Here is a 15,336-nt window from a genome sequence, read left to right on the forward strand (position 1 = left end):
AATTTCCCCATTTCAAGATCCTTATCCTTAATCACATCCAGAAAGTCCCTTTTGTCATCTAAGATAACATAGTGACAGGTGCCAAGGATTAGAGCATGGGTATCTTTGGGGGCCATTATTCTGCCACCCACATCTACCAATCTGATTTCTATGGTCCTACTCTGTTTCTTGGAGTGCCTGGGTGGAGGTTCAAGCTCACCCAGAAACCTCAGAAGAAAGGCCTGGTGATCTACTTCCAAAAAATCAGCCATTGGCAAGGTCATGGAAGCTCCATAGACACATCCAAACTCCTTAAGGAACCAAATTGCTGGGCTGAGGGCTGTGGGGCCCATGGTCTCAGGGAATATCTGGCTCAATTTATAAAGAAAATGTTCTACATTCTACTTTGGTGAATAGTATCTGGGGTCTTAAAAGCCTGTGAGTGGCTATCTAAGATACTCTACTGGTCTCACCCCTTTTGGAGCAAGGGAGAATAAAGACAACCAAAGACACAGGGAAAGATTAGTTCAAAGGACTAATGGACCACAAGTACCACAGCCTCCACCAAACTGAGTCCGGCACAACTAGATGGTGCCCAGCTACCACCGCCACTCTCTCTGACAGGGATCACAGTAGAGGGTCCTGGACCGAGCTGGAGAAAAATGTAGAACAAAATTCTAACTCACAAAAAAAAAAAAAAAAACTTACTGGTCTGACAGAGACTGGAGAAACCTCAAGAGTATGACCCCCACTTATACTTCAATAATGAAGTCACTCCTGAGGTTCACGCCTCAGCGAAAGATTGGGCCCGTAAAACAAAATGAGACCAAATGGGCATACCAGCCGAGGGGCAAAGACGAGAAGGCAGGAAGGGACAGAAAAACTGGTAATGGGGAACCCAAGTTTGAGAAGGGGAGAGTGTTGACATGTTGTGGGGTTGGCAGCCGATGTTACAAAACAATACGTGTATGAAATGTTTAATGAGAAACTAGTTTCTCTGTGAACTTTTATCTAAAGTACAATAAAAAAAAAATTTTTTTTAAATCACCCATTGAAAATTCTGTGGAGCACCGTTCTTCTCTGACACACATGGGGTTGCCATGAGTCAGAATAAACTCCACAGCAACTGGCTTACTCTGTCTCTTAGTAATGGAATTTATCATACCATGTTATCATTGTTTTCCTTCTCAGTCTCTCTCCTGGGATTCTGAGTTCCCTTAGGGCAAGAACTATCTCATTTCTCCCGCAGTACCTAATACATTCATACTCAACACATGATTGTTTAATAAATGGATATATGCCAAAGACGCAGCCAATACTGTGGACAAAAAGAAGGCGAGGAAGCTAGTTCTGCATTTGGTTACAAGGTGTGTGCTTTTTGGAAGGTAAACCATTGGAGGAAAAGGGAAAATCTATGACTAGAGCAGATATTTTTATTATTCAAGAATAGCTTTTCATGGCCCAAAATTGGCATTAAATAAAGGGGAGTTTGGTTGTTTAATTGCAGTAAGGTGTAATTCAGAACTGACGGAGGTTTGCCTCAAGACCAGGGCAGTGTTGGGGAGATGCCAGCATTCACATGCTCCCCACTGACATTTCAGGATCTAGAGAGCTGCAGACTTCGTTTGGATCCCGAGATGGACCGGCACAGATATGAGAGGAAGATCAGCTTTGCCGGTGTCCTGGATGAAAATGAAGACTCGAAAGATTCCCTCCACAGCAGCAGCCATACCCTCAAATCAGACACAGGGGGTGAGGAGAAGAAAGGTATGGAAAAGCAAGGATTATGTCATGCTTTAGTGTTTTTCATGGAATATTTGGTATGGGTCTAAACTGTGAAACTGTGTGCCCAAATGTAGTACAAAATTATTGGCTCCATGTGTCTCATTGACGTAGAAAACCAGGCCAGTTAGAAGTATGGACTCTATAGTCAGAAAGGCCTGGCTTCTAATTCCAGCTCAGCAGCTCCCCACAGTTCATCAAAGCAAAGATGGCATCAGTTATAAGATGCGCTATCATTGCGTGTACCAATAAGCAAGGAAGAACACGCCCAATTCAACTCCGATACAATCCTTCACTTAGAGTTTGTGTTTTATTCTTATTGGAAAAGGACTTTCAGACTTAATTAGAAGTAGTTTTTGTGGGGGGAGGTTAGTATTTTGTTCATTTTATTTTGTTTTGCCACACACCATTCTTGTGTAGCCAAAAGGTGGGAAGGAGGAATGTATAAACAAAACTAATAGGTCAAGATTTTTCTAAAACATCTTCAATTTAGGGTTTAATTTTGCTTAATCACCTTTAAACTCAGAGTTGTGAATGTCTGTGTCTTTCTATATAATATTGTCCTATGTGCCATCAGAATGCTAGTGATACATTATTTCTTAAATGAAGCTATTTGTACTAGTTAAGCCAATTTGTAATTGTGTGGAGCTTACTGTCAATCCCTGCTGCAGGAATGTTTCTAAACATGCTGACCATCCCACCCACTGCCCGCCACCACTACCATTTGGATCCTAAAGGTTAAAAGACACTGGCACCCATTCTACAAGTTTTGCTACCGGTTCTTTAGATGTTCACACAAGCACAGACAATGACAAATGTGTCACAACTAGTACCTGGCAGTAGTGATCCTAAGATGTCATTAATTAAAAGATAGATCCCAATTTCAGATCTGTTAAAATGTGAAAAAATGTGCAACATAAAAGGGGTGAAAAACAATAACTAATTGCATGACCTTGTCTAAATTTCATCGCTTCTAAGATGCAGTTTTCTGTTAAATAGGGTTAATAACACCTACTGAATTATGATGTTGAAAGCTTTAAACAAGGCAATGCGAGTAAAGCGTAAACCAGGTACCTCATGCGTAGTAGGTGCACAATAAATAGTTGCTGTCATTATTGTTATTTTTTATATCATGAGCATATAGATTGGAACCCACATCAAAAATCCTAAATACGAGCTCAGTCTAAGATGGCACGATTTTAAGTTTCTCTCTAGAGACTCTATGGAGCTGTCACTTCACTATCTGCTTTTGTGTCATTTCTTAAACTCCATCACCTTTCAGTGTTTTACTAATATATTTTAATTAAGAGAACATCAGCAGATTTGTGACAACAAAGGCTGTTTTATGTATGGAAGTGTTTTCCAGTGTCCCAATGACTCAATAAATTTTAGGTAATGAATGAATGATCCTCAGAAGTAATAACCCTATGTACAGAAAGCACAAAATCTTTAAAAATCTTGTAAGGAATGAATATGTACTAGGAAAAATAGAATGTTTCAAGGTCAGATTGTTGTCATGGCATTTTAAACATGCAGATACTCATATAATACTGCCTTGAATTTGTGGTGAACAGAGGCCATGTTCTAGGAAGGATAAGCTAGGTCTTGAGTAATTTCTAAGTATGAAGAAGTATCAAATCAGTATGTCTCCAACTGTTATGACTTCAGACAAGGATAACTCTATATGATGAGAAACTCCCATCTTTTAAACATATCCCAAAGGGATTTTAACTTAGAAGGCAGTCTTTCCTTCCTCCTTCCACTCCGTTCAAACTTATTATGCTAATTATTATTTAAAGTAACCAAAAGAAAATTTCTAATACTGACATGGTTAAACTTGAACAAAGTAAATTCTACACCATTTTTAAAAATTAAATATCAGATTATTTTTTTAAGAACAGTTGAATTTCACAATTACCAATTATGTAAATTGTTCTTAATGTTTAATATTTTAATGCTTAATATTTTTTTTAATGTTTAATATTTTTTCTCCTCACAGAATGGTTATGTAAATATATGAAAGTTGTTTAGTAAATGAAGAGCAGAGAACTAAAACTACAAATAAAATGAGAAAGTGCCCAATAAAATGTCCTTTACCAAAGTGCAAAGAATCTTCCAGAAGATTCCTAAATATTCTTAATCCATTTGACAAGCTGATATCAGCTACTAAAGCCAGTGTGAAAATTGGGGCCATGGGGACCCTACTAATTTAGATAATTAAAATTGTATTAAAATTTTCGTATCATCTGTTTTTATAAAAGCTAAAAATGTCAGTTCTCGAAATAAACAACCTTAGGAACATTCAGCGTCTACCAAGAAAAATGAACATGAAATAATCCTTAGAAGTAGGAACGTCTGCCTAAAACCTCCCAAGTAGAGGTTGTCAAATCATTTTACCCATATTCCAAATACAAACTAAGACAAATAATCTAAAATACAGACACCAAGACTAGTCTGATCATTCAACAACCATCTTTTGAGCACTTACTGTGGCCAGACACTGTTACAGGTGCCTAGAACATAGCAATGAAAAGGGAAAATCCCCTACATACATCTTAGTTTAAATTAACTAACAGCTAATAATGTAAAAGTAAACACAAAATACTAGACTTTCAGGTGTAATAGTATGAAGGAAAACGACTTAGGGTCAGGCAATCAGTAGTGAGCTAGAGTGAGAGTGGTCATAGAGACCTGCATGATGGGAAGGAGCCAATCTTGCAAAGGACTGAGGGAGGAGTCTTCCAAACAAAGGCAACATTGAGAGCGAGTCCCAGCTGCAGGAATGAACTTGGTGCATTTGAGGAACAGCAAGAAGACCAACATGGGTACAACAGTATCAATTGGGGATGAGTGGTCAGAGATGAGGTCAGAAAGTTAGGGAAGGAGCAAATAAATAGAATCTAATAGTGGTGCAACAGTTAAGCACTTGGCTGCTAACCCAAAGGTTGGCAGTTCAAACGCACTCTGTGGCTCTGCCGGAGAAAGACCTGGTGATCAGCTCCCATAAAAATTACAGCCTAGAAAACCCTATGGGGCAGTACTACTCTGTCACATGGGGTCACTATGAGGCGAAATTGACTTGACAGCACCTAACAACAATAGACATGGTAGGTCCCTGAGTGGCACAAATGGTTCATAATCAACTACTAGCTGAAAGGTTGGCGGTTCAAAATCACCCAGAGGCGCCTTGGAGGACAGGCCTGGTGATCTGCTTCTGAAAGATCACGGCCTTGAAAACCCTACGGAGCACAGTTCTGCTCTGACACACATGGGTCGCCATGCGTCGGAATGGTCTGAATGGCAACCAGCAATAACAAAAGAAGACATGGCGAGAACTTTAGTTCTAGTTTAAGTGTGTCGGAGGGGTTCTGGCAGGCTTAAACAGAAAAGTGATGTATGTCTTTATGATTTAAGTATTTTAAAGGTGACTCAAGCTGTGGAAGTTGGGGCTAGGAAGCAGTTAGTTATATTAGTCCAGAGGAGAGGCAACAGAGCTTTCAAAAGAGAGCCCTTAATATATTTTGAAGTGTAGAGCTAGCAGCGCTTGCTAAAGGATACATTGTAGAATGAAAGAAAAAGAAATGTTTTATCCAATTCAGATGAATTTGTTTCACTTTTATACTAGTTCTCAATGTCACAGAGATAAGAGGCTAAAATTCAATGCTGTACAATCTCATTTTTTTTTAACCGTACAATACCAAATCTAAATTCTGATAGGTCCCTTGTTAATAACCAATGCCAGGATTCTGAACTCTAATTTTTTGATGCTGCCAATTATGTTGTTTCCAATTATCTTTAGTGGTAGAAAAAGTTCTCAAAATTAAATTTCTTTCAGATCATATTAATTTGAGGTTATTTTGCTGCATCTGCAGACTGGAAGGTGGGAAATCACACAAATAGCACAAGAACGTGTCTCTGTAAGAAAGCTAGAAAAGCTTTCTTAACTGTTTTTTATTTCCCAATCCAAACATAATATTGTATCAGTAGTCATTTAAAAAATTATATATTCTGTATCAAACATATTTCAAGTAGATCACCAAAATTTCAAGTAAGACTAAAAATAATACTGAAAAAAACAGCTGGTTGAGTTTTGTGCTATAATAAATATAGAGCATTATGGTTTATATAGTCTTTGGGAATTTATCCAACTGTGCTGCAAGAAACACTCGTGTGGAATTCCATCTAGATGTGCTCAGGGAACTCCATCAAACCTTTATCAGCTGTGTGGTGATAATTTTAGTCTTTCTCAATCAAAAGAGTAAATCAGAGAGTAAGCATTTCACATGATTCAACAGGAATTCTTCTGGGTTCCTTTCTATGGCGTGAAAAGTATACCTTTAATTAGCAAGCTTTACCAGTTCCAGCACAGCCACATATTAACTGTTCTGTGAGTGAGAAACCTGAGATCAAAATGCCATCTTCCTGATCGGGACTCTGAAGAATACTAACTGTGCCTTAAATAATTCATAAGAAATCTTGTTTGTGTTTTGAAAATGACACCTTCCAAAAATGGCCCCTTCCCGATAATGAAGTTTAAGCTCTGACAGCTTCCTTTATCAGCCCTGATAAAATCAATGTGTGACAACACCAAATCTTCAAAAAGAAAGAAAGAAAATGTGTATGTGGCTATGGGAAATAAGGACATTGTTTAATTAAAAAAAAAAAGTAGGTTTCAAGTTTAAACACATTCCTCTTTTATCCTTTTATTTTCCTCACTGCTGACAGTTTCTTCCAGAACACTAAAAGATGAATAATGCATGTTCTTCTTGGTACACGTAGACCGTAAGGTTGGCTCAGGGTGTTGCGACCCATTTGGACTCACATCTCACCCAGACATTTGGCTGAGAGGAAGAGGCTATGAAATCAGTAGGTGCATTGAAAATGGAACCATTTCACATTCAAGCTCACCCAAAGCACCCCAGTGAACACAGGTCCTTTAGTGTCTTTGCCAAGGAGCCAGAATGGAACCCACTGCTGACTGTTGGAGAGAGACACACCTCTTGTTTTCATTTCTTAACGAGGTATTCCAAAATGAAGGGGTTTACATGGCAGCCCACAGAATTCTGTAAGTCCCATCTCAAAAGAAAAACAAAAGCAAATGGTGGTTTATGGTTCTACTGAATAAAGCAATAATGTTGTATAAATGTACTAACGGTCCTAGATAATGCTGCTGCAAGAGCACACTCATGCTTGTGAACCCTGGGCCAGAGAGAGAGCAGGTTGTTCCCAGCACCGATGAGTTATGTGTCCAAGAAAGAAGCTGCACCAGCCCTTCCTGGCAGACCCAGCCTCCTGCCTGCCTAGCAAAGCCTGCAGTACTGGGGGCTTGGGAGAAGCTCCTTGTCCAGAAAGGCTATTCATCCAGGCCAACAGAGAGGAGGCTGATCAGGGACAAGCTGGGGAGAGCTTGAATCTAACATTGGGTGGGGAAAACTAAGGGGGGGAAAGCCCTATTTTATTCTTTTAATACAGTTCCCAGCAGGAAGATCAGGATAGGAGGTTCCCGCCTGCTCCAGATTAAAGGAACCCGCAGTTTCCAGGTGAAGAAGGGGGGTTCCTTGTCCAGCATTCTCCGAGTCGGCAGCTTAAAGAGCAGCAAGTTATCACGGCAGGACTCAGAGTCTGAGGCTGAGGAGCTGCAGCTGTCCCAGAGCAGGGACACTGTCACTGACCTAGGTAACATAGATGAGTGGGGTGCGCAGGGACGTGGGGGGTAGGAAGGCAGGGCCCAAGTCCTGAAACAGCTGAAGTCCATCTCCTGATGCATAAACAGATGAGTGGCAGAGCCTTAGGCTAGACATCTCATTCACAGAAGGCCAGACTACCCTATAGGGCAGGGCTGCTCAAACCTTAATGTGCACACAGGTGACTTGGGAGTCTTGTTACAATGCAGACTGTGGTTCAGTAAATCTAGGGTGTTGAGAGTCAACATTTTAACAAGCTTCCCGGTGAGGCTAGTTATGCTGGTTTGAGAACCACACTTTGAACAGCAAAGGTACAGAGTATACACGAGGGAAAGAGAACATTTTAGTTACACAGTTTTTTGAAATCCAGATGTTTATACATCTGAATCAAAACCTTTAAAATAAGATGTAAAAAAAACTCCCTTAGGGGACAGCTAGCTAAATTCCTCTGTATCTTAAAGTCTCTATCTAACAATAAAAGCAACCAAAATACCAGAGAAGGCAGATTGTCTAGACTGACAACTAGTGACCTTCAGCAAGTCATTTAACTTCTTGGGAGATTTTTTTTACCCAACTATTCAATGGGAATAATTCTGAATACTCCTTGCCTACACTGACAGAATGCTCTAAAGCTCCATTAAGAGATGATTGTAAAGTGTGTTAAACACCTGAGAATGAGATCCATATACATCTTTACAGACAAAGTAGATGGTCACTGTAGGATCCAGAGAGATTCCAGATCCCAAAATGTGTCAGTCCTATGCGCCCTTGTTTAGCATCCCAACGCACAAGAAAAGGATTAAGTAGGCGTGCAGCTAGAACTCCCCAGCTGCCTAGAATTAAGTGTTAGATAAAAGCTGAAGCACGTTCTCTTTGCCCTTCCAGCTCCTGGGTGAAAGGCCAAATAAGTTCTCCCTTCTTTTAGTAAAACTCAGTCAGTAAATGTGGAGAAATTATCGATCGAGCCTACTGAAATAGAATTGAGTATATCTAATTAAAGACAATTTAAAATAGAAAATGTTTCTATACCCGTCCACCCTCGCCTGTGAAAATAGCTAATTTATGCATTACTTAAGATTCACCTTTTTGTTTAAGAAGGTAATAGAAAAGAAAAGAAAAACCTGTGACTTCCTTTGTTATAGGTCTAAAGCTGTTAAAAGTATCATCAGTCAGTCTGGGGAAAAATCATTTCAATTAATTATTTGAATTGATCAATTTAGCTAAACTGACCAGCCAAGTCAAAGTAGCCAGCCTAAAAACATTGTTTAGTCCTAGAAATAGGCCCATAAAAGCTTTTAGATTTGAAGGCAAAGCTTCATCATGTAGTATTCCCCCTCATATCTTCCCACAGAGAGGAGTTTGGACGCAAGGCTTGGCCACCACTGGCCACAATTGGTCAAAATTGTTTCCAAATCCTCTTGACTGTTCTGAGGTACCTGCCCATCTTTGAAACAGCCTGGATAGCAAATCCTGGTGGTGTTCAGAGCAGTAGCGTGGTAGCACTAGCTGTAGTCACAGCAACAGTCAAGGCAGCAGCAAGCTGTGTGACTACAGTTTGGTTGGTCTTCCTACTTAACTGCACCTGCAAGGTCTGGTCAGTCTGTAATGGACTTGGTCACCCTCAGCCAATAACTTGCTCATCACAGCAATTCAAGGACATGACTCTGTTTTTTCTCTGCTCCTATGTCTCAAAACGGAAGCCGCCATAACAGATCATAAATGTCTTTGTCATTGCCAGTTCAGCCGGTGGTGAAGGGAACAGCTCCTTTTAATATCCTCCAATAAAGTCAATGCTATACCCTATAACCCATTGGGCCATGGTAGTCTGCCCTAGGATTCAAAAGCATGGATGACTGTACCATACCAACATGCCCTCCAGGGAGACTAAACAATGAAAACTTTCTTGGTATTTTTCTTTTGAAGAAGGGAGCCCTTGGAGTGCAAGTGAGCCCAGCATTGAGCCAGAGGGAATGAGTAATGCCGGCACAGAGGAAAATTACCACAGAAACATGTCATGGCTTCATGTAAGTAGGTATCTCAGAAAGAGTTCTGAGGTCAATTTCTTTTGACATTGGGGAAGATCTGTGAAGGAAGGATCAAAGATTATACTAAAACCATTAGTCTAATTTAGCTTCCAATATGAACTTATATTTCAGCAGAATCTCTCAACACTTACTAATGCTGGTATTCTGCTCAATTGTAGCTCGACTAAGACTCAGAGTCTTTTGTTATGACTAGTTTGTGGGTCACCATAAGTCAGGGAAAACCATGAGGGACCAGGCCAGGTTGGTGGTCAAGATAGCCTGAGTGACACAGGCTAGACATCACGGTCAGCTTTATACAGGTTGCCATGAAAGCTGAGAGCAAGGTCATGGTGTTAGTCTTGGGGCTGTATTAGATCAAATTATCAGCCAGGACAAGGAGATGCTAGAATGATGAGGATGACCTAACAAAGGGCTATCCAGAGGGCTCAGGCAGGAGAGGATCGCAAGGAAACCGCAGATATAGATTGGCGTTCAGGGTTTGAGCGGTGCATGAGAAAAGGGTAAGAAGAAAGGTAAGGAAGAATAACCCTAGATCCACAATTGGCAGGTTACCTCTCTACCACTGTTGATCTCAGATTGGACTGTCACTATCCACCCTCATTTCAATCTGACTTCGTGGGAGCAGCAGATAAGGACTAACTGGTGCCTGATACTCCTCAGGGTATGCAGTGCTGTTCATAGAGGTCTGTGCCTTCTCTATGGAAGTAGTTCTCAGAACTGGCTGATCATGACAGTCCCTGAGGCATCTGTTTTTAAAGTAAACTTTTTAGTTTAGTCTGACCTACATATTGAAAATGTGTGTAGCTCAACACATTTTCACAAAGTGAACACACCTGTGTAGCCACCACCAGGTTGTGAAGAACATTATTAGCATCATAGAAGTCCTACACGGGCTCTCTACCAGTCACTCTCCTCCTCTAAAAATAAATGTTCTTCTAACTTCTAACACCATACATTAGTTTTCTTTGCTCATCAATATGCTTAGCAGCTTTATTAACTACCAGACATGATGAAAATTTGACGGCTCCAGGTGATGTTATCTCCCTCCAGAGAGGAGTCACCCTATGCTCTGGCAGACCACAAAGAAACAGATCATCTGAGTCCAATCAGGGACTAAGCTGATTTGAGATTTGGACTGTTTCTTGTTCACCCACACACACGTTCTGGGGTGGAACTTTCCAAGGTTCCCAGTTAGAGTCAGGTATGTCCTAAAGCACCTCATTCTTAATGGTCCAGGAACTCCAATTTTTGTTTCTCCAGCACAATGAAATTGCCAAAAAACTCTAGTCTGCTTGTCAGCTGGTTCCTGTTTGGCTTCTTAGCATCTTGTCCTATGCCACTCAATCAGCAAATGCCTAGAAGGGAGAACAGCCACCCAGTGGCAGTTTGCCTCCCAGAGAACCTTCCTTCTTTCCTGAATCTTGGCCACTCAATTCCTCCCTCCTTTGCAATCCTGAACTCTAATTTGTATCTTCAGGTCCCCATGAGATTGCCTAAAGCCCAACCTGGCTTCATGCCCTCTTACACCCAAGAAGTAGCAAAAGCCTCAAGAGGAATATGACATGTGGTCACACAGTACATACCTCAATGTCCCTTCTCTTCACATCTCACTCTTGATGTCCTGGCCACTTCATCAGCTGTCTTATGCATTTATTTAATGTATTCTTCCTGACTCTCCTGGTTGCTTGAAATACTTCTTCATGATTAGAAGGGGAATATATTAGTTGTCTATGCCATGTAACAAATTGATACTAACTCAGCCACTTGTAAATAGCACACGTTTACTATCTCACAGTTTCTTTGGGTCAGGAATCTGGGCACAGCATGGTTGCATCCTCTGCTTCAGGGTCTCTCACAAGGCTGCAATCAAGGCATCAACTAGAGCTCGGGTCCCATTTGAAGGCTTGACTGGGAAAGGATTTGCTTCCAAACTCACTGAGTTGCTGGTAGCATTTCAGTTCCTCAGGGGCTGTTGGACTGAGGGCCTCAGTTCCTACCTGACTGCTGGCCACCTCTCAAACATGGCAGTGTGCTTCATCAACACCAGCAAGGGAGAGAGCCTGTTAGGAAGACAAAAGTCACTATCTTATATAGCCTAATCATGGAAGTGATGTCCCATCACCTTTGCCATATTCTATTTTACTAGGCCAGCCCATACTCAGTGGGGAGAGGTTACAAATGGCCTTAAACACCAGAGGCAGGTATCGCTGGGGACCATCTTAGAGATACATCTGCCAAATCTCTGAGCAGTGTTTTAACATTATAGATTTCTAGGTACCTCCAGCCCCTTTCCCAGAACTACTAAATCAAAATTTCCCAACGCAAAGCCTAGTAACAAGTCCATTTGTGGGTTTGTTTACTTGTTCTTTGGTGGTTTTCTTGACCAGCCAGGTTTGAGAACAACAAAGGAATCCTTATAGTTCTAAAATGTGCCCTGCCTGAAACCAGGATAAACAGGAATATCTGGGATCTTCAGTGAATCTTGAGAGAGGTCTGGATATTCTGCTCAAACAGCACGTATTTGCTGAAAACTTAGAAGAGTGCAAAGTATTGGTAGCTGAGTTTGACAGGAGTATACAGTTGATTGTTGTTGTTTTTGTTGTCTTGGAATAAGCAGGACCTCGCTGTCCTAAGGAAATGTGTGGCCACCCTGCCTGACAGGTTATGATTAGCCTTTCCCATGTAGGTTTGCTTTGTGTTCTCCATTCAATCTGCCACACGGTCTCACACAGGTTAGGTTTAGGGGTAGGAACTAGCTTCAGGAAGGATGGAGGCATTTGGAAAATTACTGTATGCATATTTGACTAGTCTTGTGGCCCATTTTTAGGAAGGCAATGTAAGAAGTTACAAGTTCAAGGTCCTTCGTTCCTTATCTTAAAATAATCATGACTTTCAAATAGACTGAGTTCTCCTCTGGAATTCTAATTGATAACTCTAGGAGATGGGAGAATTTGAGCCAGATCAACTCGCAAGTAAAGGGCTAGAGTGGCCCAAAAGAGGAAGAAAAATATCAATCTGTAGAGAGAGAAAATGGGGCTGTACAGTGGGGTTCAAGTCCCACTTAAAGGTTATAAGCCAGGGTGAAGATACAGAAATGTTTTCAAGTCCCATGTAAGTAGCCTGGAGATAAAGGCATACCAGAGCTGCCAAAGGCCAGCCAGATCCTCTGGGACAGAACTTCTCAGTTTATATTCTTCCATCTGGCTCCTTCTACAACATAGGAGGTGAAAAAAAAATGTTTTTAAATTCAGAATCTCCATTTGAAATACTTGGAAACCCTACACTCCACAATATTTGCTTTAAGTTCTCGATGATCAGTTAACCTTTTATTGTTTCAAAGAGATCCTTTTATCAAGTATTAATTCAGAGAGGGAAAAAAGAGGCCAAGTGAATAGAGGCTTTTCACTCTTTGTTCTTTCCTGGGAATTACTGAATCGTTGTGGTTTCAAGATCCATCCAGGAAAGTTACATTCTGACTTGCCATCTTCTGCCGCACATCGGTGTTCACAGTCTGCCTGTGCACTGGTTGCCTGGTTGAGCTTCAGTGGTGTCTGTGTTCCAGGTCATGATCTTGCTGTGCAATCAGCAAAGCTTCATCTGCACCCACGTTGACTACTGCCACCCACACTGCTACCTGCACCACAGCCGCTCCTGCGCCCGGCTGGTCAGGGCTCTCAAGCTGCTCTATGGAGACACTGTGGACTCTCTCCGGGAGAGTAGCAATGCCAACAATGTGGCTCTGCGGGGCAAGAAGCAGAAAGAGGTGAGCGAATCGTCATGGGCTAACACACCAATGAAAGGGAAAATGATTTCCTAAAAATATTTTCCTGGAAATAAAAGTTTCAGGGAAAACCTAACTCTTCAGACAGGGATTAGACTATTTTTTTTTTTTTATGGGATAGACAATGATACTGGTGAAGAATGAGCTTGTTGGATCAAGTAGACACATGAGACTATGTTGGCATCTCCTGTCTGAAGGGGACATGAGAGGGTAGAGAGGGTCAGAAGCTGGCCAAATGGACTTGAAATAGAGGAGGGAAGGAGTGTGCTGTCTTATTAAGGGGAGATCAATTAGGACTATACAGCAAGTTGTTTATAAATTTTTGTATGAGTCCGACTTGATTTGTAAACTTTCACTTAAAGCACAATAAAAATTAAAAAACAAAAGTTTCAGGAAACTGCAGTTGTGAAAACCAAACTACAAATCTATGTGGTTCTGAAAAAAAATAGAAGGTGAGAGTAGGAAGAACAAATGCTGCGACTTCATGTCTATGAACAAACATGGAATCATTCCCTAGGTTTTGTGTTTGCAAATAAATATAAACTCATAGGAGTAGTGGTGACAAGCAGGTTTTTGTGGCGGACAATGCTCCCTCCCCAAAGATGTCCATGTCATAATCCCTGGAACCTGGAAATGTGTTATCTCATGTGGCAAAAGAGACTTTGCAAATGTGATTAGGTTAAAGATCTTGAGATGGTAAGAGTATTCTGGATTATCCAGTGGGTATAATGTAATCACACAAGTTTTATATAAGTGAAAAAGGGAGACAGGAGAGGCAGAGGCAGACAAGGAGATGGGACAGCAGAGTGGAGGTTGGAGTGATGCAGTCTACAAACCAAGGAGAGTTGGCAGCTCCAGAAACTGGAAAAGGCAAGAAAACAGGTTTTCCACCGGAGCCTCCAAAAGAGTACAGCCCTGTCTACCCATTTTAGATTTTTGACCTCTACAACTGTTAGATAAAACAGTTGTTTTAAGCCACTAAGTTTGTGGTAATTTGTTACAGTAGCAATAGGAAACTGATACTGTATATGAAGAAATAAGTAATAAATAGTCCAACTATTCACAGATAAAGAAAAGAGTAATCTGAGTGGAGCAACCGGTTAAGTGCTTGGCTACTCATTGAAAGGTTGGTGGTTCAAATCCACCCAGACATGCCTCGGAAGAAAGGCCTTGCAGTCTACTTCCAAAAGATCACAGCCCTTGAAAACCCTATGGAGCATAGTTCTAGTCTGAAACACTTGGGATTACTATCAGTCAGAGTTGACTCAACGGCAACAGTTTCTTTAATTGAGGTCAAGTCAGAAAAGGAAATGCCTTCAAGAAATTCTTACATTTTCTAAGCATTCAGCTGCACTTTCCTAACAACCACCCTGAGCACTGAGCCGGAAGGAGGTGAAGGCAGTAACCAGGGCAGCCGTGTGCCTGCCAGGGAAGCCCCAGTTACCCACCTGCCCGTGAACAGTCCTGATTGCCAAAGACAGTGCTGCTGCCTGCTCCTGCAGCTGCGTCTCCCAGGTGGTTTTGCAAAGAGATTTTTATATAACACTTATTCATTTCAACACGCATTCACTATGCACCTGCTGTGGATACAATATTAGGCCAGATATTCTGGAGGGAATAAAAACTGAATAAATAGGAGCAAAGGATCTTTCTCCTAAGGAGTTTACAAGCCAGGTTGTGGTTGTATATAATGCACACATTAAACAACCAGAGAATATGAACACTAACCAGAAAAGTGCACAGTTGAGTTGTATAGCAATTCGTGTAATGCTTTAGCATTCGCAGATTTTTTTTTTATTATTTCAACTTTTTTTTTTTACTATGAAATGCTCATTGAAGAAATTTTTGAAAATACACGAGATTCTGAAGGAAAAAAAATTATATAATCATATACCTCATAAATGTGCTATCTCATTTTCTGGTATATGATTTTTAAGTATTTCTTCTATACATGTGTGAGGGTATAAGGCAGGTATATATCATTGAAGAGGTTTTTTTTTTTTTTTAAATTGTTATTATTCTTGCAAACCTTGTGCAGGAGATATTGTTCCCCTCCACCCCGTTT

At 40.9% G+C, this 15,336-nt stretch overlaps 1 protein-coding gene across 1 annotated transcript in view; it reads left to right on the plus strand.

Moving 5' to 3' along the window:
- Positions 1–15,336, plus strand: part of UNC80 (unc-80 homolog, NALCN channel complex subunit) — a 222,439-nt gene that overhangs the window by 121,717 nt on the left and 85,386 nt on the right. Inside the window, exons 26-29 of the mRNA XM_049888066.1 lie at positions 1,581–1,746; positions 7,234–7,437; positions 9,369–9,469; positions 13,053–13,253. Coding sequence (XP_049744023.1) covers positions 1,581–1,746; positions 7,234–7,437; positions 9,369–9,469; positions 13,053–13,253 — 672 coding nt within the window. The remainder of the gene's footprint in view (positions 1–1,580; positions 1,747–7,233; positions 7,438–9,368; positions 9,470–13,052; positions 13,254–15,336) is intronic.

This window comes from Elephas maximus, chromosome 6 (assembly GCF_024166365.1).
Source record: "Elephas maximus indicus isolate mEleMax1 chromosome 6, mEleMax1 primary haplotype, whole genome shotgun sequence".
In the NCBI taxonomy this organism is placed as follows: Eukaryota; Metazoa; Chordata; class Mammalia; order Proboscidea; family Elephantidae; genus Elephas; species Elephas maximus.